This window comes from Pogona vitticeps, chromosome 2 (assembly GCF_051106095.1).
Source record: "Pogona vitticeps strain Pit_001003342236 chromosome 2, PviZW2.1, whole genome shotgun sequence".
In the NCBI taxonomy this organism is placed as follows: Eukaryota; Metazoa; Chordata; class Lepidosauria; order Squamata; family Agamidae; genus Pogona; species Pogona vitticeps.
Genome location: NC_135784.1, coordinates 72124743 through 72148316, shown reverse-complemented (window position 1 = coordinate 72148316; position 23574 = coordinate 72124743). Strand labels below are relative to the sequence as shown.

General features: G+C 41.1%; 1 protein-coding gene across 1 annotated transcript; it reads right to left on the bottom strand.

The window, feature by feature from the left end:
* Window positions 1-5134: 5134 nt before the first annotated feature.
* On the bottom strand, window positions 5135-23136 carry RAB43 (RAB43, member RAS oncogene family). The gene is made up of 3 exons (XM_020798456.3): window positions 22781-23136; window positions 9780-9963; window positions 5135-8087 (listed from the first exon to the last, which is right to left on the bottom strand). Exons 1-3 carry the CDS (start codon window positions 22991-22993, stop codon window positions 7837-7839), a joined length of 648 nt encoding a protein of 215 aa, XP_020654115.2. The 5' UTR covers window positions 22994-23136; the 3' UTR covers window positions 5135-7836.
* Between the last annotated feature and the right edge of the window lie 438 nt (window positions 23137-23574).

Genomic DNA, 23574 nt, shown 5'->3' with positions numbered 1-23574 from the left:
GCAGAGTAGGAAATGCCACTGACAATATAGAGCACATGAGGAACCTCCAAAGACTGTCAGCATTAATCACTGAAGGATTTCCCTGAACATAACTTCTCCTTTCAAAAACAGGACAAACACTCTCTTGGCTCCCAGCCTGTGCCTTACAGCACATGCAGAATCCCTGAAGCTATAGCCTCATCCCATATTTATACAGACTGCTATGATCAGCTGACTCAATCAGACTGAAATCTGACACTACAACTAAAATTAAGGAATTGTGTGATAATGCATGCCTGCAATTCAACCATGGAATTTTCTGGATAAATTCTATACCGATGTGTCTTTGTACTTCTCCCCATGAGTGGGAAAGCATCTGTGCAACAGGACATGACTTTGAATAGACAAATGGGAAGGGAAGTGGCCAAGCAAATTACTTTCTCCACACCAATCATCATTTTGAGATGAAAAAGAACAGTGGTATCAACAACTATACATAAACCAAACTAGCGACAAACATTTGGACTGATTGGACTAATTTACTCACATCAAAATAGTGGGCCTTATATTTTGAAATGCCTAAATCCAGTCTAGAGAAGGCTGTATTTAATGTGTGCAGCAGAATGCAGTGAGTTCTGATTAACATTTTAGAAACATTTTTAGTCACAGTGCTAACCATGATTACACAGGAAGTGCACACAGTACAGTATACATGAACTTACACTCAAACCCTGAGTGCACTGAATTGCAACCTTAGGCACAACAATCAACTCTATTATACATTTCTTCCTTATTTCCTGTACTGTTACTGTATCTTATTTTTTTGCTTTGGCAAATACACAGGAAGACTATGGTGGTTTCACTTTTGCCTTGCCTTGTCAAAACTAAGCCTTTTCTCATAAAGGCAGTTCAGTACACAAAACAAATGAGTGTATACTGTTAAAAAACCTGAAGATTTCCAATATTTCTCTAAACCTTAAGTATACGATTTTATATCCCTAACTTTTTATAAGTGCTCATTTATGTCTAGACCAACAAATCTGGCTGCATAAAAACCAGCTTTTATTCAGAGACATATGTGTCCATCAAGGCTGGAGGCAGATGATGGCTATACCTTGCAGGGTGGAAATCCATTGGAGAATACACACCACAATGCAGATGGCAATCACAAATTTATCTGTCCCTCTAGTTCTGACTCAGCAACATAATTCAAGTATGGGAGACCAGTCCTCCACATATAGATCTGTTGAGTGCAAGTCAGGACAAAGATATTCCCCAGATAAGGGCACACTGTACATTATTTGAGCACAAGAAATCTAAATCTTTGGGAATTTAGGCAAGTAGGCATCAAAATAAAGGATTGTCAAAAGCCTGAGGATATCTCGGGCCTGATTCCTCAAAGGGACAAAAACTGCTCTCTAGTGTTTGCTTGTCACAATTACCAGAAAACTCCACACTATAAAATTATTAACATCACAGTAAGACAACTTGGACAAATATTATATTGAGAACATGCATGCCAATCACTCATGCACTTTTATTTTCTCAAAAAAGCAACTAGCCACAGAAGCATTTTATGTTACCATAATAACCATCTACTCCAGATTGTCTTGGCAGTTACCACACCCTGTAATTCATTTCCTTGTGAAGCAAATCAATAAGGACTCATGACTGCAGTACACTGAGTGGCAACATGGTACTAAATATGTGTTTGTAAAAGGAGTCCCGTGATTTCAACAGAACTCAGATGGTGGTGCATATGAACCAGCATACTATATGTGGAGAGAAAAACTCAGCAGGGCTACTAAAGTCAAGATGGTGCAGCGAGAAAGAAAAGAAAGATGGCAAAGTGGCATCTAGTGAGAAGTATTTTCTCCTAGTGTTGCTGCCTGGCTGATCAATTTTAGGTAGGTAGCTAGGTAAGAAGGGAGGGAGAGAGAAAGGAAACTGAGGCCTCACCTGGCAATACTCACAATTTTGATTTCTAGAAAATATGGTGTTAGAGGGCTTTGTACATTAGGAATAGATAGTGAGTGGCAAAGGATATTGTATAGGGCAGCAACATCCCATGGGACATGCCCAAGTTCTTCCTTCATGTTTACAAACGAAGTGCAAAGAGAAATACGTATGAAGTTCTTCCCCAAAACTAGTGTGGTACATAATGTACAAAGTCGGTTTGAGATTGCACAAGAATGTATGTGTGTGTGTTAAGGTGGTGGGTTTTTGTTTTGCTTCCATACAACCAAGTTTTATTGTGCCAATTTCACAAACAAAACTAGATGCACATGTCTATATACTTTCAACATTGACTCATTCTGAGTGCTTTGTAAAGCACAAGGGGAAGGCACTCTTCTTAACAAACATTTGCATAGACAAGCTTCGCCAACTGGTTCATAAGGCAGCTATCTAAAAGAGGTATGCTATTTGGAAAAATAATATTTCTTTTGACAATTACTGCCCCCCCATGTAAAGCGGGGAAAAGCAACAGTACTTGCTGTCTGAATTTTCCTTGCTATACAAAAAAAGACCAGGTTTTATTTTATAAGCCATTAAGGCTTATACAGTAATTTTCTATATTATACATCCTTTAGCGACAATGTTCAAACACAAAAATGACTAAAAATAACATTTCTTTAAAACTGAGAGGTATCACCTACAAATACAACAATTTCAAACAACTAATGTTTATGATATTTTCTTACATTACTCATTTAATATGGTCACTGTACTCTTGTCATCCAAGATTGCCAAATTATTTCTGACAGATAGACAACCCAATCTTGAGACATTATGTACTTCATCTTTAAACTGTGCCACAAAAGCACCCAATTTTAAATGGTAAAATACACATGTAGGGCAATTATGAGTGGTATGTATGTGTTTAAAAAGCAAGGTTTAGCATTAATAAGCAGTGTTTCTTGTGTAAAGAATATGCTGAAAAAATTGCTTTCTGCTTAAGAAAAGTGACATATGTAATTTGCTTATATGTCTAATTAACAACTGTTGTCAGTGTAAAAAAAATCACCTATTCAATTCCACCACCAGAGTCTGGTATGATCTATATATTTCCACCAACATCTCTGAAACCAAACTGGACCTAAATTCTGTACTACACATAATCAGGCAAACCAGTCTCTTTCTATATCTATATCTTTTTTTTTTCCTCTCTGGTCTTTGGCTTGCAAATTTCTTATATTAAGACCTAGCACTTTTAATGCAGACAACTTTATTAATCTAATTAACTGCAGTTTTACCATACAGGGCTTAGGAAAGACAAATTTCACAAACCATGTGTTATGGTTGAAGCCTGATTCACATGAGCACGCTACTGATCTGTCCAATCAGAGGGCTGCTCGGCTGTCACTACCTTGGTAAATCAGTAACCCACAATCTGCTATTCATGTCTCCCACTCTATAAAACAAATTACTGTTTTTATATTTGTATAAATACGTATATGGATTAAATTAGTTTCTTCTGATATATGTGTGGGAAATAGTTACTCATCCTTCTGAAAAGACTAAAGAAAAACAAAGTGCTTAATTATTTCTAGTGACGAGAATCCCCCTAAAATATTTTTGCCAGGTTCCCTTTGGAAAGAATATGTTAGAGTCATGCATAATCCAAGCCTATTTTTATTTATTTATTTATTTGATTGATTGATTTATATCCCGCCCATCTGATCTATTCGACCACTCTGGGCAGCTTTATTTCAATGTAAACCCACATCTCCATTCTGCAGCAGTCTGCCATCTTCCACGGGTGAGATCCCCAAGAAGGAGGGATCTACATACCTAATAAGCATTATATACTATTCCTTTTTTCTCTATACAGTGGTGCCTCGCTTAGCGATTGCTTCGTTTAATGATGTATTCGCTTTGCGATGGGTTTCTTTGAGGAAATTTCCCCATCGTTTAACAATGTTCTCTATGGGGGAATTTCACGTAACGATGTCCATTTTTGCTCATTTAAAAGTGTCTTAAAATGTTTGAAACCTGTTTTAAATGCTTGGATTCGGTAGTGCACCTTGTGAAACATGTGCAAACTTAATTTGGTTTTGTTCTGAGTCTTCGTTAATTTTTGGTGATTTTTTGTTTTCCCCATTTAAATCCATTGAACGGAGATGGATTTAAATGGGGAAAACAAAAAATCACCAAAAATTAACAAAGACTCAGAACAAAACCAAATTAAGTTTGCACATGTTTCAGAAGGTGCACTACCGAATCCAAGCATTTAAAACAGGTTTCAAACATTTTAAGACACTTTTAAATGAGCAAAAACAGACATTGGAAAGCCATTCAAAAGCACTGAAGCCGGCTTCAGTGCTTTTGAATGGCTTTCCCTTGGGGGAAACGTTGTTTCACTTAGCGATCTTTCCTATGGGGATTTTTGCTTAAGGACGGCAATCCGTTCCCATTGGAACAGATTAACCGGTTTTCAATGCATTCCTATTGGAAATGGTGTTTCGCTTAACGATGTTTTCCCATAGCGATGTTTTTTTTTTAACCAATTAACATTGTTAAGCGAGGCACCATTGTATATATAGGTGTATGGATGTATCTTCCATTTAATCACAGGACACTGGCATGTTTACCAGTTCACACAAAACGGTTACCAGGACCTCAATCAGCACCTGGTAAAGTCCAGCTTTTGGGGGTGGAGAATGAAGGGCTCAGTTCAATCATTCTATGACTACTCAGCCAAACCTTCTATGTGGCACACTCTACAGCAACTTCACTGCTACTTCTTTCTTTAAAATTCTCACAAACACAGCAGGTTTACAGTGTCACTGGAGGTCCTGGCAGCTACAAATTTCTTGCATTAGTCTGTTAACACACCCCATCATTTAGCTAAAATTATTTCTGCTAACAATGAATGACTGTAACAAAACCCAGCTTCTTTACAGAGTTCATATGCATATGAATAGTCTGGAAAAAGTTCTTATACTTGTAGCAAAATTAGCGCTACTCAGCGTGGGCTGTACAGGTTCATGTAGAGTCACAATCTGGAGAAACCTCTACTGTTTACCACTTATTAACTCCCATGACAAACAGTATATAATGGCAAAGGATGCAACCAAGTAAGACTTGTGAATTATAAATACACCTGTTGTCATGTGTGCATAGATTGATTCTAATACATTTCATATTCCCATACTAACTTTTAAAATTGAGTTTATTACCACAGTTCTGTGAACAGAGTCCAACAGACTCCCCGTCACATAAAATCCAGAAATGCTGAAGACATAGCACAACTGAATGCTTTATATCTGTACGCTGACAAGATCCTTTGAAAAACAAAATCTACTATGGGTGTACCATCATGGCAGGTCAGCCCAAAGTGGTAATAAATTTGTAATGGCCTTGATCTCCCAAATGGTTAGTTGAGAGAGGAAGAGCATTTATAGCTGTTGGGCAAACTGAAGAGAATGGAACCCAGATCTGATGTTAAAACACATCAGTTTAGGACTTGGCTTAGAGCTAATGAGCTCAATCCCCCCAGTTCCTGTGCAGCTTCAATGCATTATAATTGGATTTCCTAAACTGAAATTATACAGCAATAGTGCCTCTAAGATTGTACTCACAGTGTAAATATTTCTGCTTCACACTTACTTCCTGTTAAGGTAAAGCCTGGAAGTTTCTACAACTCCATACTTAGTGCTGGGAAATCAGTAGTTTTAAAGTCTAGATACAATACAACTTCAGAATTCTGAAATAAAAGTAGTATTTAGGAGCAAAATCTTACCTCATGCTGTGTTTTGATATAAAACATGTTTGTAAAAATACCTCAAGACTGAAGTTAAAACCCCTTCATCTTTTCTATCTCTCAACACTTTATATTAAATCCACTATTTTAAAATTACAAGCAGAAACTCAGACAAGACCCACTTTGAGTCCTTCTTTGAAAAATAAAAGTGGAATATAAATATCAATGCTAAAGAGTCATCTACTTTATATTGCAAAAATTGAACTAGATAAAATTCCAGATTTTCCATGGAAAGATGATTCTCTAATAATATCAATATAGTTTTTAAAAGATCTCTGAAATCAGACTTTTCTGTTTCAGGGCAAGAGAAATAATCTTACACTTGTTTCTAATAACAGTAACCTAGATTAATTTTCAATCTGCATTTTCCTAAAATGACTGGTGGGAGGGACCTGGTTTGAGAGATTTGGCTTTTGCTCTGAAACATGGCCCTTCTAAAATACCTAATACTGTACTGAAAACCAACTGTACTACTAAATCTTCATATTCCAGTTTTAAGGTGCTCAAAAAAAGGAATCTGACTGACTAACATCTGCATCTCTAACTGTAGTCATACATTTAATCTGACATACATACTTAAGGATATTTAACCTATTGAACAAAAATAGCCAGGTGGGTTTTGTTTAACAAACTGCAAACTTTTTATCAAGAGTAAGGGCTCTTTCTATAGAAGTAGTGGGGAGCTACAGGTTAAAGAATAAATTATAGGGAGCAGGAAGGAAGGAGTGGCAAAGGAAACATGCTCACTTATATAAAAGAATCATCAAAAAGTGTGCTTCTTACTGGCAACTCCTGAGACAACTTCTGCCAAATGTAAGCAATTGTCATTGGGATTTATTGGAATTGGTGGTCATTCCAAGAAAAGTAAGAATCAGCTAGACAACTATATCTGATTCCTATGCACCTGTCAACAAATCTGCTTCCATGTTGTTTCTCTGAAGCCTGAAAGATCCAAGACAGTCTTCTACCTCTAGTTAAAATAACATTCTAGGCATAGAAAGAGATCAGCAGCAACATTAAACATCAGCGTAAGTGATTAGAACCTTCAAAATGAAATTGATCAAAATGTTATAATAATTTAAAGAGCTGATAGCCAAGGGAAAAGGATAATTCAAAATATAACCTTCTTTTCAGTTATGTTGAATATGAATTTTGAAATGACTGAAGCTCAGGACTAAAACTCCACAATATTAACATTAAAAAGGAGACTATGAAAAATGATTAACCACCTATCTTACCAGCCTGATGAATTTTCAAAGGTGTTTACTTCCAAAAGCTTCCTGCTGAAATCAGTGAGATTTATAGCCAACAAAATTTATTTAGAATCAAGTCTTCTGAAGTGAACAAATTAGTAACTCTTATGTGAGACAGATGTTCAGTACTGCTCATGCTGGTTTCTCTATTTGTCTGGAAATACGAGAAAAAGAAAGCTGCCCAAGTTTGCATTATTATAATATATCATATATTATTATTAGCATTATTATACTCCATCCATCCCCACAGGTTGTATCTTTAAAGTCTAGGAAAATGTAACTTCTATGGAGGTTCCTCATTTTGGACGAGTGTCAGATGCCTTGTCCTATCTGAAAAACATTCAAGTATTTCTTACTTGAGACACTAGCGCAGAGAAACTATGTGACCCTGTGTCATTTCTGATACTTGGTGGAACATTGAGACTTTAAAGAGGCAGTGTTACGACTTGCTTGCCACAAAGCAAAAGTGTTGCCTTCATTGAGAGAATCCCACCCTAGGGGGATTTACAATAGGAAACACAACAACTTCCTGTTCAAACAAGTTTATGCAAAACGATCCTGGTAGCCTCTTTCTATGCAACTTACTTCTGAGCTATAGTAGATCCTCTCTGAAGAATCTGGAGGTAACTGTTATAGAACAGTTGCTGCAGAATTTCAAAACTACATAATAAAGTCCTTTCATAATTAAAAACCACCTGCAAATGTTAATGTCTAAGTTACAAACAAACTGGACTTGCAGGAAGTAGCTACTATGAGAGACAAAGGGAGAAAGAACGAGAGAGAGAAAGGTGAAGTACCCTCTAACTTCCAGTAACAATTAAGGATATTTCATAAGCTATATCAGCAACCACATCCCCATCCTTCTACAATGTCTTTGCTATCAAGTTTGATGCTATCTGTATTTTGCTCACTGAACATGGGGCCTCCATGCCTCATCATGAGCTCCGTTGCCATCTTAACAAAAGCTTCCTCCACGTTGCTAGAGTCCTTCGCAGATGTCTCTATGGCACAGATGATATCATAGTGTTCAGCCAGACTCTGAGCCTCCTCTAGCTGAACCTCTCGAAGGTCACTTAGGTCAGACTTGTTTCCTGGCAGGAGAAAGTGGAATTGTTTACAGATTAATTTTTTTAATGTAACTCCCAAGGTCAGAGAAAGTGTTCAGCCAAGGGAGTCTAGGAAAAAACAGACAGAAGCAGGGACTCATGGAACTGTGCTTGGAGAGCAGTAAGACCCCAAAGATGATGTAAGAAACCAGGTTGGAGATGAGAGGCCAGGATGAGATCTCGGAGATGAGAAAGAGCAGGTGAAAATGGAAGCTGACAGAAGGTCTGTGAAGGAAGGATGAAGAAATCTGAGCAACTGAAAATTATAACATTTGCAATGTTGTATTTTGTCAAAGCATGCACTCTCAGCACAGTAAGACTATGGAGCTAAAAATTCTGTGTACTACAAATTATACACTCCTAAACCAATTGACTCAGATTGTCTGTTTTGTATCTCATTATCTCTGGAACGTACATGACAACACATGTCTACACCAAAATTTTATAACCACATCTAACATATGGCAGCCATAACTAGGATCATAAGACAAAAGGCCAGTACTATTTTGAATATTTCCGAAGTTAGCAATGCTATTCAAAGGCCTGGAGTGCAACTACACAGCAAAGGAAATGTGAATTCACTCACTGTGAAGTTGCTCCAAAGAATTCAGGTCTGTGTGATTTAAGTGATGCCCCCCCCAAAACCAGTAGATAATGGTTTTTGATGATTTTGTCGTTGTTGCTGCTGCTGCTATTTGCTTGCAGTTCTGCTTACAGCCCTGTAGATTGTGCTATTACAAAGAACTGCCCTACAAACAGTAAAAAGGCTTCCTACTTCAATTTTCTCATACAGTTATCTCATTAGCTTTTAAAAAACAAAAGTCTTGCCCTCAGAGACAAGCTCAATTTCTTAACTTATTGAACAAAAACGGAATTTAGGACCAAAACAAAATAATTCAACTTTTAGAAAGTAGAGTAGTCTCTTTTGGGGAGGAAAAAACACAGACTGGGGGTGTGGGACTCCAGATTGATTCACATTTCCCATTGGATCATGTGATCAACAGGATAAAATGCGGATCAGCCTGCCCCAAACCCACAGTATTTTCTGCAATTTTCCCCCATGTAGATTTTAACAGTCATATTACTGGAGAGACTAAGGCATATTGTGATGTCCTTATGCAGCTTCAGATTCTTGAAAATGTTTTGAAATAGGGAATTTTGAAAAGGCATAGAAAGCTGCAGAATCTCAACTCCTCCTGCAAGTGACCAAAAGGGAAACTCAATGGGTGACCATTGATATAATGATATAATATACCAGAGTGGTATAATATACCAGATGGGCGGGATATAAACAAACAAACAAACAAACAAACAAATAAGTAAATAAATGACCTTTAGCAACTCACTCTCCCACTGAACTAACTCACAACAAGACTGTTGCCAGATCAAGTAGACAGAACAATGTGAGGTCACGGGGGGAAAAAGTTATACATGTGATTAATAAATAAATGAAAGGAGGTGTAACAGGGACTGAAAGCCAACATTTCCAAATTTTTATCAGTGGTTCTATCAGTGAGTCAGACAGCAAATGAATCCACTGTGAAAAGAGTGAAACATCTCTCCATCTCCAAGATCTTCAGGAAGGAAAATAATGTCTCTACTGACTGCTACTGTCCTATTATACTTTGTACTGTATTTTGAATTCATTCAAAAACAGAAATAATGTATTGCACTCACCAATAAGGAGTTGCACTATGTTGGAGCCTGCATACTTCCTTACATCCTCGATCCAGCGAGGAATAGACTGGAAAGAGCCCCTTTTGCTGATGTCATAGGCTAGGATGGCTCCATTGGCGCTTCGGTAATAACTCTGAGTAATGGTCCGAAATCTTTCCTGGCCAGCTGTGTCCCAGATCTGCAACTAAAGAAAATGAAAAAGACGTTAATAAACAATTCTTTAATCACAAGGTATTAGCTGTACTTTTCACACAGTATTTTTCCTGTTTACAAAAGCAAAAGACAGATTTACTTTCACTTCAGAGTACAAATACTCTGTGGGAAAAATATGTTGTAAAGCTGCACCCAGGCATTTGGGTTTCCCTGGATTAATTAACTTCAGCTGAGCACATAGGAGTCAACAGATAGAATACATTGGCACTTTGCATTTGTTAGCACCTTTGTTTTCCTGATACAGAGGAAGCACGGTTAGACAAAGCACTGTAACAAGCTGGAAATAAGGCAGATTGATAACTTCTCTCTCTCTTTTTCCCCTTGCTCATCTAGCTACACTAGCATTAGGGCAACGAGCTGAAGAAAGGCAGGCGGGAAGAAACTGTAAAGGAAAGGAAGAGGAAAACAAGCAGACCTAGATAACAGGTTTGAGGTAGAGTGGATTCAAATGGCTCCCGGTTTCCCTACTGCCCTGCCTATCTCATGGCTGCTGTCGCTGGGTGTGATGGCTTCCAATGGAACAGTTACAATCCCTTCCACATCAACTCAAGCAACCATACTGCCTTAACCAATGCAAATGTATTTGATTCTGAAAAAGTAGAAGCCTCAGCAATGAAGGAAAAAACTAGACTACGGAGAAAAACTTCAAGCTAATTTGGACCAATTTGTAAATAATGAAATCAGTGGAAAGCAATGTGTATCTGGCTGTCCCAATCCATCACATTATCTGTTCCCAAAATCTAAGAGTACAACTTAGCTCAACAAAACTAAAAGCCTCTTCATAGTGATCAATTATTTAATTTTCTTTGCACACATGATAGTGGGCTGAAATAGAGCCAAAGCAGCAACACCAACCAATGATTTTTTACATTTTTTGTTTTGTTTTTCCTCTATTAGCTCCAGGGCAGATATGTTCATGTAGAACTTAATAATGCTTTGGTCTGTTCTATGCACATTGTGGGTGGGTGTCATTTGATTGTATTTCCATATGAATATTTTTCAGCTGGTCCATCTCCACACCCTGTATATGAGTAAAACAAGGAGGAAAATGGAGAGAGAGAAAAGTTGGTGGGGAGAAGGTGGAGAACACAGGCAAAACAAGAGGGCACTAAGTGTTGGAAATAGGAATTTTAGGAACTAATTCTCAAAAGGTGTGGATAGATAGTACCAGGAGGGCCTAAAGATCCAACAACAAATCTCCTCTCTATGTGTGGATAAAAATGGGAGGGACCTAACAGAAGCAGAAGACGTCAAGAAGAGGTGGCAAGAATACACAGAGGAATTATATCAGAAAGATTTGGATATCCTGGACAACCCAGACAATGTAGTTGCTGACCTTGAGCCAGACATCCTGGAGAGCGAAGTCAAGTGGGCCTTAGAAAGCCTGGCTAACAACAAGGCCAGTGGAGGTGATGGCATTCCAGTGGAAATCTTTAAAATCTTAAAAGATGACACTGTTAATGTGCTACACTCAATATGCCAGCAAGTTTGGAAAACTCAACAGTGGCCAGAGGATTGGAAAAGATCAGTCTACATCCCAATCCCAAAGAAAGGCAGTGCCAAAGAATGCTCCAACTACCGTACAATTGCACTCATTTCGCACGCTAGCAAGGTTATGCTCAAAATCCTACAAGGTAGGCTTCAGCAGTATGTGGACCGAGAACTCCCAGAAGTACAAGCTGGATTCCGAAGAGGCAGAGGAACTCGAGACCAAATTGCTAACTTGCGCTGGATTATGGAGAAAGCCAGAGAGTTCCAGAAAAATATCTACTTCTGCTTCATTGACTATGCGAAAGCCTTTGACTGTGTGGACCACAGCAAACTATGGCAAGTTCTTAAAGAAATGGGAGTGCCTGACCACCTTATCTGTCTCCTGAGAAACCTATATGTGGGACAGGAAGCAACAGTTAGAACTGGTCATGGAACAACTGAGTGGTTCAAAATTGGGAAAGGAGTACGGCAAGGCTGTATATTGTCCCCCAGCTTATTTAACTTATATGCAGAATACATCATGCGGAAGGCTGGACTGGAAGAAACCCAAGCCGGAATTAAGATTGCCGGAAGAAATATCAACAACCTCCGATATGCAGATGATACCACTCTGATGGCAGAAAGTGAGGAGGAATTAAAGAACCTTGTAATGAGAGTGAAAGAGGAGAGTGCAAAAAACGGTCTGAAACTCAACATCAAAAAAACTAAGATCATGGCCACTGGTCCCATCACCTCCTGGGAAATAGAAGGGGAAGATATGGAGGCAGTGTCAAATTTTATCTTCCTGGGCTCCATGATTACTTCAGATGGAGACAGCAGCCCTGAAATTAAAAGGCGCCTTCTTCTTGGGAGGAAAGCGATGACAAATCCTGACAGCATCTTGAAAAGCAGAGACATCACCTTGCCAACAAAAGTCCGAATAGTCAAAGCTATGGTTTTTCCTGTCGTGATGTATGGAAGTGAGAGCTGGACCATAAAGAAAGCAGACCGCCGAAGAATTGATGCCTTTGAATTGTGGTGCTGGAGGAGGCTCTTGAGAATCCCCTGGACTGCAAGGAGAACAAACCTATCAGTTCTAAAGGAAATCAACCCTGAATGCTCACTTGAAGGACAGATCCTGAAGCTGAGGCTCCAGTACTTTGGCCATCTCATGAGAAGAAAAGAGTCCTTGGAAAAAACCTTGATGTTAGGAAGGTGTGATGGCAAGAGGAGAAGGGGACGACCAAGGATGAGATGGCTGGACAGTGTCTGCGAAGCAACCAACATGAACCTGACACAACTCCGGGAGGCAGTAGAAGACAGGAGGGCCTGGCGTGCTCTGGTCCATGGGGTCACGAAGAGTCGGACACGACTAAACGACTAAACACACACACATGTGTGGATACCAATATTTATTTATTTATTTAAGCATACACCACTCAATTTAGTGTGAAGCACTACTCTGGGCAGTTGACAATAATTTAAATAACCCTCCAATCAAATTGTTAGATGATCCACCCACATCACCAGAGTAAGATCCCCAACAACCCAAAATCAACACAATGCACAATGAATACTTAGATGGCTGACAAATGACCCATGTTTCTAGTTGATGCAGGGAGAGAATTTCTCTAAAGGTTTCCTCAAAGAAACTGCCTTTAGCAATTTCTTAAATGCTTTGAGGGAGGGGGTCTGATAGATCTCTATGGGAAGGCTGTTCCAATGATGCAGGGCCACTACCAAGAACAGTTGGTTCAATGTAGATGCCTTATTATCCTCCCTCAGAGTGGCCACCTGTAGAAAACTGGCCTGCATGAACTGGCATGGGTTGATGTTCTTTGGAGGATCACCAGCATGGACTAGTATGGTCAGGGACGCCCCCCCCCAACCAAGGTAGGAATACGACTGGGCAATCTGACAAAGCTGACTAAAGGTTGACCTTTCTATGGCCATTATCTGATGTTCCAAAGAAAGGACTGGATCTAAGATCACTGCCAAGTTACACACTTGGTCATTACGAGGAAGTATAAAACTGTCCACCTCCAGGGAGGTGACTATTCAACCTGTCCAGGATTAATTGTATTTTAATTGTTTTATCTTTTTTACTGTATTTTAATTGCTGTAATGCCGCCCAGTGACCTTTGGGTAGTGTGGGCGACATATAAGTTACATAAATAAATAAAATCCTGGATGACCTATCCCAATGGCTTTACATAGATATTAAAAAGCACTGGGGAGATAGGCGACCTCTGAAGGACCCCACATTTGTCTATGGGGGCAATACTATCTCCCCAAAATGAAATCTCTTGACACAGTCATCAAGAAAGGATAGGAACAGCTCCCCAATCCCCAAAATAGCCTGTCCTGGAGGATATTATGGTTTATTGTATCAAAAGCCACTGAGAGATCAAGGGGAACCAAGAGGGTCATTACTTCCCTATCAACTTTCCTTAAAAGGTCATCATGTGCCATGCTGTGGCTTGAACCTTGACTGGAATGGATCCAGTTAGTCCATTTCTTCTAGGAATGCCTGCAGCTGCTCTGCCACTACTTGCTCAGAATAGGAATACTGGGACACACTATGGCATATAGCCCTCTGTGAGACAGGGGGCGAGAGCAGTAACCCTCTCACCAGAGTGCCATCCCTCCCCCACACTGCATTGTTACCTTGGGCCCACTTCATCCCCCAAGAGAACAATACAGCGAGGGACCAATACACAAGATTTAGAAAAATACGAAGTTTAACGGTCGAAGGAACTCAGGGAGATATGGCAAGAACAGAACAGAAGGAGAGGGTGGAGACAGAGGCGGAGCAGCGGATATAAAAAGGAGGGAGGAACAGTTGCCTCCAGGCTGGGAATGGGTCTGGATGGAGGATCCCTGGACTGGAGATTGGGAAAAGCTGAGCATACCCAAAAAGGAGGCTGATTACAGGAGAAGGAGAGGGATTCCCCCTAGACCATCATGTTGGGGAGAAGCAGAAGCCAGGGAGTGGAGATGAAAGCTGAGAGAAGAAAAAGCCCTGGTAGGGATAGTGCTGGGTCATGGGGAGAGCAATATACCAGCACCAGCTGAAATCTATCCCCACATCCCACTATCAGGTGATGATACTCGAGGATAGTCTGTTCAAATCTGCAGCAAGAACAGTGAAATACCTGAATGACCCACAACCCCAGAATGACTGCAGACTACACTGCTATATGGACAAGTCCTAAAGCATCTAGACACAAATGTATCTTGGTGATTGTTCAATATCATATTTGAAAACAGTACAACATATGAGTGGAACTGGGTATGCATGGCATGGTCATCTGCAGACTGTAAATCTCACTTAAAGATTAAAAAAATGCAAATTATCCATACAGAAATAACAGGTTTTCAACAACTTAAGTGGCCGTATGTCTAGAACACTGTAAAAAATATGGATTGCTCTGGTCTCTTGAGCAAAAGAGCACACACACATGCCTACTGCCCTGTCAGAACACTGCTTGGTACTAAAAAGAACTTGTGGCACTTGGGCTAGATTGCACTTTTAGATTACTGATATACGGTATCTCATTTATTTGTTTGATATGCTGCCTTTCTCCTAGTAAGGGGACACAAGGGACTACAGTATTTCTCATCACCAGTCAGAATAATGTATTTAAGAAAGTCTTAAGAGTTGTATTACCAATGCAACTGTACAGATAGTAGTGGAATATAAATTGTCATGTGATTCTAAGATAAATAACTATTTGACAGTACACACAAAGACAGGTGACACTGCAACAAATTGGACTAAAAAAACCTAGATCAAGACTCTGCAACAGAGACTTAATTCCACCTCTATACATGTTCGCTCGAGACACACTATGGACTAAGAAAATAAGTTCTAACCATTATAGTTGGAATTATGTTTGTCTTCTCTTCCCCATGGCTGTTGTATTTTTGCATAAATTATAGCTTTGCAGTTTCTGATTTCAGATCAGTTTCAGTTTCAGATGGGTGACATCTGGCTTGGCAGTAATATATGTGAAAAGAACCTAGGAATGTTAGTAGCCCAAAAGCTCAAAATGCATTGACAGTATGATGCAGTGACAAAGAAAGCAAATGCAATACTCAGTTGCATCAACAAATATATTGTCCAGATCAAGAGAAGGAATAGTATCACTCTATTTTATTTTGGTTAAGCTCAGCTGAAATACTATGTCCAGTACTGGACACCATCATCACTTTTTCCAATTAGTTATACTGTAATTATTTACCTCTTTAAAATAATTCTGTACATTTTACTAAACAAAAGTGTTCTTATGATCTAAAACAGTAGTTCCCTAGGGTAATCGAGGTGTTCTTGGATTGCAAAAGAAGGCTTCACTACCAGCTGTGCTGCCCAGGGTTTCGGGCAAGAACACCAGACGTTCACTAGGTTCAGAACCACTGAACTAAAAGAATGTCAGTACAGCACACATTTATTTATTTTTCCAAAGGCACAAACTGAAGAATAAGTATTCAGAGATCAAGAGATTCATAAACTAACAAAGCCATTGCTCATTTGGCAATGGTTTTATGAGATTACAAGAAGCCACACAGATGACACATCTGTCATGTTTTATCTCTCTGTAACACACTATCAACATTTTACACAGGGGGAACCTTTCAACCAAGCCTGAGATACTAAGAAGGTCTGAAATTAGCCTGGAACACTGAAAACCTGCCTACTGGGTTCTAGTGGGATCCAAAAGCAGACTCCATACATCTCACTTTTTCTACAAAATAATATATGTAACTGATGGTTGTTGTAGGTTTTTTGGGCTACGGCCGTGTTCTGGAGGTTTTTCTTCCTAACGTTTCGCCAGTCTCTGTGGCTGGCATCTTCAGAAGACAGGAGTTAGAACACAGACAGAGTTCTAATTCCTGTCCTCTGAAGATGCCCACCACAGAGACTGACAAAACATTAGGAAGAAAAACCTCCAGAACATGGCCAAACAGCCTGAAAAACCTACAACAACCATTGGATCCCAGCCGTGAAAGCCTTTCAAGAATACAATATATATAATTCCCAGTTATTTTATCTGTAAGAAGACATCTTTAGCATTTGAATTGAAGTTACCCCACTCCAACTCTGTTTAGCAGAAAGGACTGGTACTAGGTGGAGTCCCAGGAAGGAAACTATTTGTAACTTTTGGGTGTTTGTATGAACCTAGCTAAATTGCACTCTCACAGGCAAAATACCTTGATAGCCTTTTCACTGAGTAAAAAATAATAATGAAAATTCACTGCTTAGATATTAGTTAGTAGAACCATCTTCCAACAGATAAAAGAGAAAAATGTAAAACCTTGACAGTTTTCTTCTTCTTGTTTTCTCAACACAGCTTGAACCAAAATTTTATCTCCTAAATCTAATCACATTTGGCAAACAGCTTGTGAATGTGCAAGATTGAAATCTACTGTATTCACTTAAAAAACCCACTACAAACTTATGTCACCCTTCAAACCAGGAGCACAGACCACATTTTAAAAACAATGTTCTGTTTTCTCTCTGTGACACACTGTAGTTTTCCCAATATTATTCTTTGTTAATTTTATGTGTATTAAAAAGTGACTGCTTATGCTATGAATAAGGAATCTTTAAATTCATCAAGCATGATTTTCAGGACTGTTCCAGCTGCCTAACTCTACGGGATGTCTTTGTGGTGCTTTTATTTTAAAAGAAAATTAAAAGCAAGTTGTTCAGCCCTCTATTAAACTCGTGTCTTAATCATAATTCCTGTTCTTTTGACTGAATTTTTTTAAAAAGTGTAAAACCAGCTGCCCAAGACTACAAACTGGAATTCTTTCTCTCATGCCACAGCATCGGAAAGGGGGACATATCAACCATCACTACAACAGGATTTGTGGCTAAAGGTAACTGAATTAGTTTGCTTTGAAACCAGTGTTCTGAAATAGCATTTCAATTGTTTTGCTCCAGAGGGGTATCTGTACATGTTTTACATAGGCACCCAAATTCATTGAGGACAATTTTAAAACTAGGAAAATCATGGGGGTATCTTTTGTTGACCTCTCAGCTGTTAATTACGCTGTTCATCATTAAGTATTACTGCAAACATTGTATAACCTAACCAAGGATTATAAACTAATTAAAGTAATAGCACATATTTTATTAATTTTCAAGGACAACACAGCTGATGAAGGACTCAAAAGAACGGTCTACCTCAAGTCAGAATACAGGCATTTTGTTTAACATCTACATCAGCATCTATGATTCCTTAAGGCACCAAAAGTTTTATTTATGCTGACAATCTTGTACCTGCTGCTCAGTTGGATAATTTACAGACAGTAGAACATTTCTAAATGGATATACAGTATTAGAAGAATTTGGTACACAGAATGATAGAAGCCAACTTGCATCAAACCCTACTAAGACTCAGACATCTGCAGGTCATCTGAGAAATGCATCTTGGAAACTTCAGGTTATGTGGGAAGGCATTCCTAGTTGAATGCTTTGCTTTTGTTTTGCTCCCAGATTACCTAGTGTTGCTTTGGATCACACACTGACATATGAGAAATATTGCCCAAAAAACCCCACAAAAAACCCCAAAAGGTATAACTATTCTCTGAAAGTTATCAGGAACCATTTTCAGAGGAATGGCACACATCTCCTTGGGACACATGAATGTTAAGAACTACAGCATTCGCTCTATGATACTCAAGAGGCATATGCCCGCCTAATGCAATAGAATTCAGCTCATTCAAAACAGGCAGACATAGCACTTAATGGAAGTGGTGGAATCATTACTGGATGCCTGGACAATTCCTTCACATCAGTGTACTCTATGCCCCTATGCATATACTAGGGGAGACTTGATGCTAGATGTCCCAATTTTTCTTTACATTTCCCATTTTTGGGCTAATTTTTAAAATAAATGTATTAATTGTACTGTGGTGCTTCTGACACAAAGACAGAGACCAATTCTGAATTATTTCTTTCCCTGAAGCTTCTTCAGACAGCACCCATAAATGGCTATTTTAAAAATTAAATTAAAGTCATTTAAGAGGGAACAGAGAGAAATTCTACATTCTGATTGGCAGATACTTCCTTTTGTTCTCATCCTGCATCCTCAAACCAGTTTTTGAACCAGAGGGAGTTTCATTAGTATCTTAGTGATTATGGGAGCATAAACAACCTGAGAAAAAAACTGAATCTGAATAAAAAATAAAATCTGTAGTGTACATTATACGTTGCCTACAAACAGGAGTCAAACTCTAATTTAAAACCATCAGTCACTCCAAAGCATATCATGATGACCAAGCCCCATATCAGATATTATCCCCACAAAGCAGAAATACTGCCAGTCCAAGCCCTGCCCACACATACACCAAATTATCCCTCGACTAGCTAGTCCAAAATCATTAACATCTAGACCCTCCAGATTACACTGTGGGTCTATTGTAGCCAAACGGTTGTTACAACTACAATTACAGTGGTGTCTCGCTTAGCGACCGCTCCGTTTTACGGCGAAATCGCTTAGCGACACTGTTTTTGCGATCGCAAAAGCGATTGCTTTGCGATGTTTCCTATGGGGAAAATTCGCTTGGCAATGATCGCGGGAAGTGATCATCGCAAAGCCCCCATTTCTGGCCAACTGATTGGCAGTTCCAAAATGGCTGCCCGGTGTTTTGCCTCGCTTTAGAGGCACCGAAAATGGCCGCCCCATGGAGGATTTTCGCATAAGGTTAGGTTTTAAGCCCATAAGAACGCATTAAACACATTTTAATGCGTTTCTATGGGCTTTTTAAAATCGCTTAGCAATGTTATCGCTTAGCAGCGATTTTTGCTGCACAGATTAACATCGCTAAGCGAGGCACCACTGTAAGTATCTTTTGAAGCAACCCTATTGTAGTCAGAAGAATGTGTGTGGGCTGGATCCAGATATATAAAACTGGATGGAATTTTGGAAACGCATATGAACAAATTGTCTCCCAGGCTGACCAGACAGGGATAACCTTGGCAGGCTATTTCAGACCTACAGTATTTAAAATAAGATTCTACAAAAGGGGTTGTGCAAACTGTCCATCCCATCTTCAAGAACCTTCCAGTTAGTTGAAGGCAAATTGGGGATCCAACTGTGAAAGGAACTCTGTCCCCAGTGGGTCATCACTCCCAGACCTGGGCCCCCTGACAGAGTGGCCCACGGTCAGAGAAGGTGAGAACAGGGCTGCAGGTGTAAGTGAGGAGGCAGAGGCAGATAAGCTGCACCTGGGAGAAGGGAGAAGGCCAAGATGGGGGTCAATGCTTGGGGTTAAAGAAGGACAAGGAGGAGGAGGAGGAGTGAGACTAAGAGATAGAGGAGTATGTGGAGGTGGCAGGAGAACCTCTCCCATCTTTTGCACTTTTGGGGAAGATAGCCTGCTGGTGTACACAAGATCCTTTGACTGTGGAACGGGTCCAATCCACTTAGCTATAGGTAGACATACTGTATAACATTTCAAAAAAAATTCTTCCTGGAAAAAAACAGAAGAGAAAAGCTCTTCCGCCCCGAAAAAGCAGACTTTTTTGGACATTTTACATAGCTAGTTATAGGAAAATGATGCAGGAGATGCATGCTGCTGTTCAGCCCTCCAAGGCCTTTTCCATGGAGATCAAGACACCCTGTCAAAGAGCAAGACATGTGAGCTGCTGGCCCCACCCCACCCCAAAAGAAGTTCTGGAAGAGGAAGCAGCAGCAGGATTCCCTCTAGAGGTGGGATGAGCCAGAGGAACATGGAGGCCTGCAATGGCATCACCAGCCTTTGTCAACTGGCTGGAGTCAGTGTGGACTAGACCCCAGTCATGGACTGGACACGGTACAAGCCCAGTGAATGGAACTCAGGCCTAGTTGAGAACGGAGGGCAGCAAGAGGCTAGCGGGATGGGAAAACCAGGCACCCAACTAACCTTTGTACCCCATTCCTGTACCCTAATAAAGACCAGCTTAAGTAGCAATAAAAGCTTGGAGTTCATAAAGCCTGTGGTCGAAGAGATTGTCCCAGTCACCCTCACCCTGGGTGAGGATGGCAGAGGACACATCAACCCATGATTTTTAACTTGTGTACAAATTAGAAATCTATACAGCTCAGTGTTGTATTATGAATGGGATCAAACAAAAGTTTTAATGATCACACTTGGGATCACATTCAAATTCTGCTATTGACCCTATAAACAATACTTTTAAGGGACTGATCTCAGTGTTGGTCATTGGGAAAACATTACTGCTGTGTGGTTGTTGTGGGTTTTTCGGGCTTCTTGGCCGTGTTCTGAAGGTGGTTCTTCCTAACGTTTCGCCAGTCTCTGTGGCCGGCATCTTCAGAGGACAGCAAACTGTGCTCAGTTTGCTGTCCTCTGAAGATGCCGGCCACAGAGACTGGCGAAACGTTAGGAAGAACCACCTTCAGAACACGGCCAAGAAGCCCGAAAAACCCACAACAAACATTAGATCCCGGCCGTGAAAGCCTTCGCGAATACATTACTGCTGTGTACTTGTTCCAGAACCAAGATGGGATCTGGAAAAACATTCTATTTACTTTCCAAGTAACTTTGAACAACTTTGGAAAGCTGTGTCTGACAATAAAGCAGTTGCACAACAGGTTTGCTGAAGTTCACTGCAAGCACATTCTGTGGCCTGTTTAGCACTATCAGAAGCATTTTTCAACCAAGTTTAGAAATTCCTGTTATGAAAGTTAAAAGGATTCTGTACAGCATCACACAGGATTTAGCTTTTATTTTATTACTTGGGTAAATGTGAAAATGTTCTTAATGTAGGAGAGAAAGGATGGATATAATTTTAAAATAAAGAGTGCATTTCATTCAGCATGTGTTGTACAGTGCAGACAACAGAGAGGCAAAAATATTTTAGTTAGCAAATATTAATATACTTCAGCCTTAGTGTCCCAGTCTGAAAAGGGAGAAATTTTGTCTTTTACTGTGAAGACAAACATTGCAACATAAGGGATACAAAAATTGTCTACAGATTGTAGACCTTAATCTTAGAACTCCAGAATTGGAAGAGATCCTACGGATCATCAAGACCAGTCCCTGTCAAGGAGGCCCATGGGGGAATCAAATCACTGAGCTGAGTTTTAAAAGTGCAAACAAAGTATAATCCCAATTGTTTAAAGAGCAGACTGGGTCATTCAATTTTAAAAAATGCTGACCATCAAAAAACAAAAAGCAAATATCTTTATATTAAGGTTCTATGAGGCTGAAATCACCTCCAAATTGGGTTTCTAGTCTTTATGTTAGTATTAATAAATAAACACTACATGCACTTGGGCCACAAATCCATTTGTACAGTAATGCTGCATGCATAAAAACTGCCATCTAATTTATTCACAATGCCATCTGTGTGAAACTCAGTACAGAGAGCCTCAAGTGTGTACCAGCAACAGATTAAGTGGCTTGGAGCCTGTAGAGAGGAGCATGATTGCTGTAGCATAAGCTTTTGTGACAGAAGCACAAGCTTTTGTAGTTAACAGCCCTCACTAAGATGAGGAGAGTGGTTTATAAATATTTACATACTATACACATGGACTTGAAACTTCCTCAAACGGATGGCAACAAAACGCACACAGATTACTAGGTCATTCTGGATGATACCTTGGCAGTTCTAGGGTTGCACTGACAATGCAGTGATTGCCTGTAGATGACATTACACCCCTTTTGTGGAGTCTCTCATTTTAAGCAGGCCTGAAATGCAACCCGCCCACAACCCCGAGGTTATCCCCGGCCAACCAGCCTGGAAGCCGGTTCTGTAATTCATGAGCATTTCTAGAAAGGTGCCTAGTATGTCTTCAGGCACTTCCACACAGGCTGCACCACACCTGATGCCTTCCCTCTTCCTGGCCCTTGGGAGGGGTCCAGGCTGAGAATGTACTGTACTGTATAACACTGTGTTTTGTCTGAAAGGAACTCCTGTCGCACGTTTAACGACAAAAGTTGTGGGTCAGAAATTCTCTTCAGCTCAGCGTGTTCTGGTTTTGCACGCTCAAATCCTCAGCAAACGGTGGGTGGACAAATGAATTAATGGCCGCTCCTGGGGGTGGGTGGTAGGCTGTGGGGCGGGGAGGGAAAGCCGCCGACTTTTGCTGCCCCCCACCCCCGCAGCCCCTGAGGAAAAGCGGGCTGCCTGCCGCCTCTGCCCCGCCAGAGTTGGTTGTTCCGTCCAGCACACCTGTTACCTGTCTCGCTAGTGGAGGGAGGGGGGGAGGAGGAGGAAGAAGGAGGGGAGGCAAGCAAGTAAGGAGCCCCTCTTCCTGCCACGGAAGCCCTTCCCGCTCCGGCGCCCACACTCTGCCTCGCCCCACCTTCACCCGCTTGCCCTGGATCTCCAGGCTCTTCATGGTGAAGTCCACCCCGATGGTGTTGCCCTGGCGCTCGGCGAAGGCCCCCGTCTTGAAACGCTGCACCAGGCACGTCTTGCCGACGTTGGCGTCGCCGATGAGCACCAGCTTGAAGAGGAAGTCGTAGCGCTCCTCCGGGTCCAGCCCGGGGGGCGCCGCCGCTGGGGGGCCGGGCATGGCGGCGGCGGCGGCGGCAGCGCTTTGGCCTCCTCGCGAGTTCCACAGCGCCGGGCCCGGCCCAGCGCCGACCTCGCTTGCTTCCCCCGCCGCTGCCCCCTCCTCCTCACTCTCGCCTGGGCCGCCGCCGCCGCCGCCTCCGGGGGAATCGCCTCAGCATCCTCCCTGGCCCGACCAGAACGGGCGACCGAGCGGGCATGCGCAGTAGGAGCCCCACGTTCTTCCTCATGCCCGCGCCAAGGCAGGAGGGGCGAAGGAAAGAGGGCGGGAAGGAGGGAGGGAGGAAGCGTCGCCCTTCTCAGCCTCCAGAACTGCCTCCGCTTTCACGCTTTCTGGGGTTGGAGGCAGGCAAGCGGGCGGGCTGACGGGCGGGCGGTGGCTGCAACTGCCGTTGCCGGGTCTCCAGAGGAGCGCCCCTTCTCCCGACTGTGCCGCAGTTCCAAAGCGAAGGGAAAAGGCCTCCTGTGAGGAGGGTGTGAGGGGCAAATCCCACGGTTAAGCTCCTTTGCCTGTCGTCGACGAGCGCTTGACGTGGAAAAGAAAGTGTAGCAACATATGAACTTGACCTGTAGTAGAGAGGC

What these genes read in the sequence shown, in the direction of transcription:
- RAB43 (XM_020798456.3), bottom strand. Translation starts at nt 22,993, where the DNA reads ATGCCCGGCCCCCCAGCGGCGGCGCCCCCCGGGCTGGACCCGGAGGAG. An exon ending in TCCAGGGCAAGCGGGTGAAG is followed by an intron (nt 9,964 to 22,780) that starts GTGGGGCGAGGC and finishes CATTTTCTTTAG; the next exon opens with TTGCAGATCTGGGACACAGC. An exon ending in CATAGTGCAACTCCTTATTG is followed by an intron (nt 8,088 to 9,779) that starts GTGAGTGCAATA and finishes TTCTCCTGCCAG; the next exon opens with GAAACAAGTCTGACCTAAGT.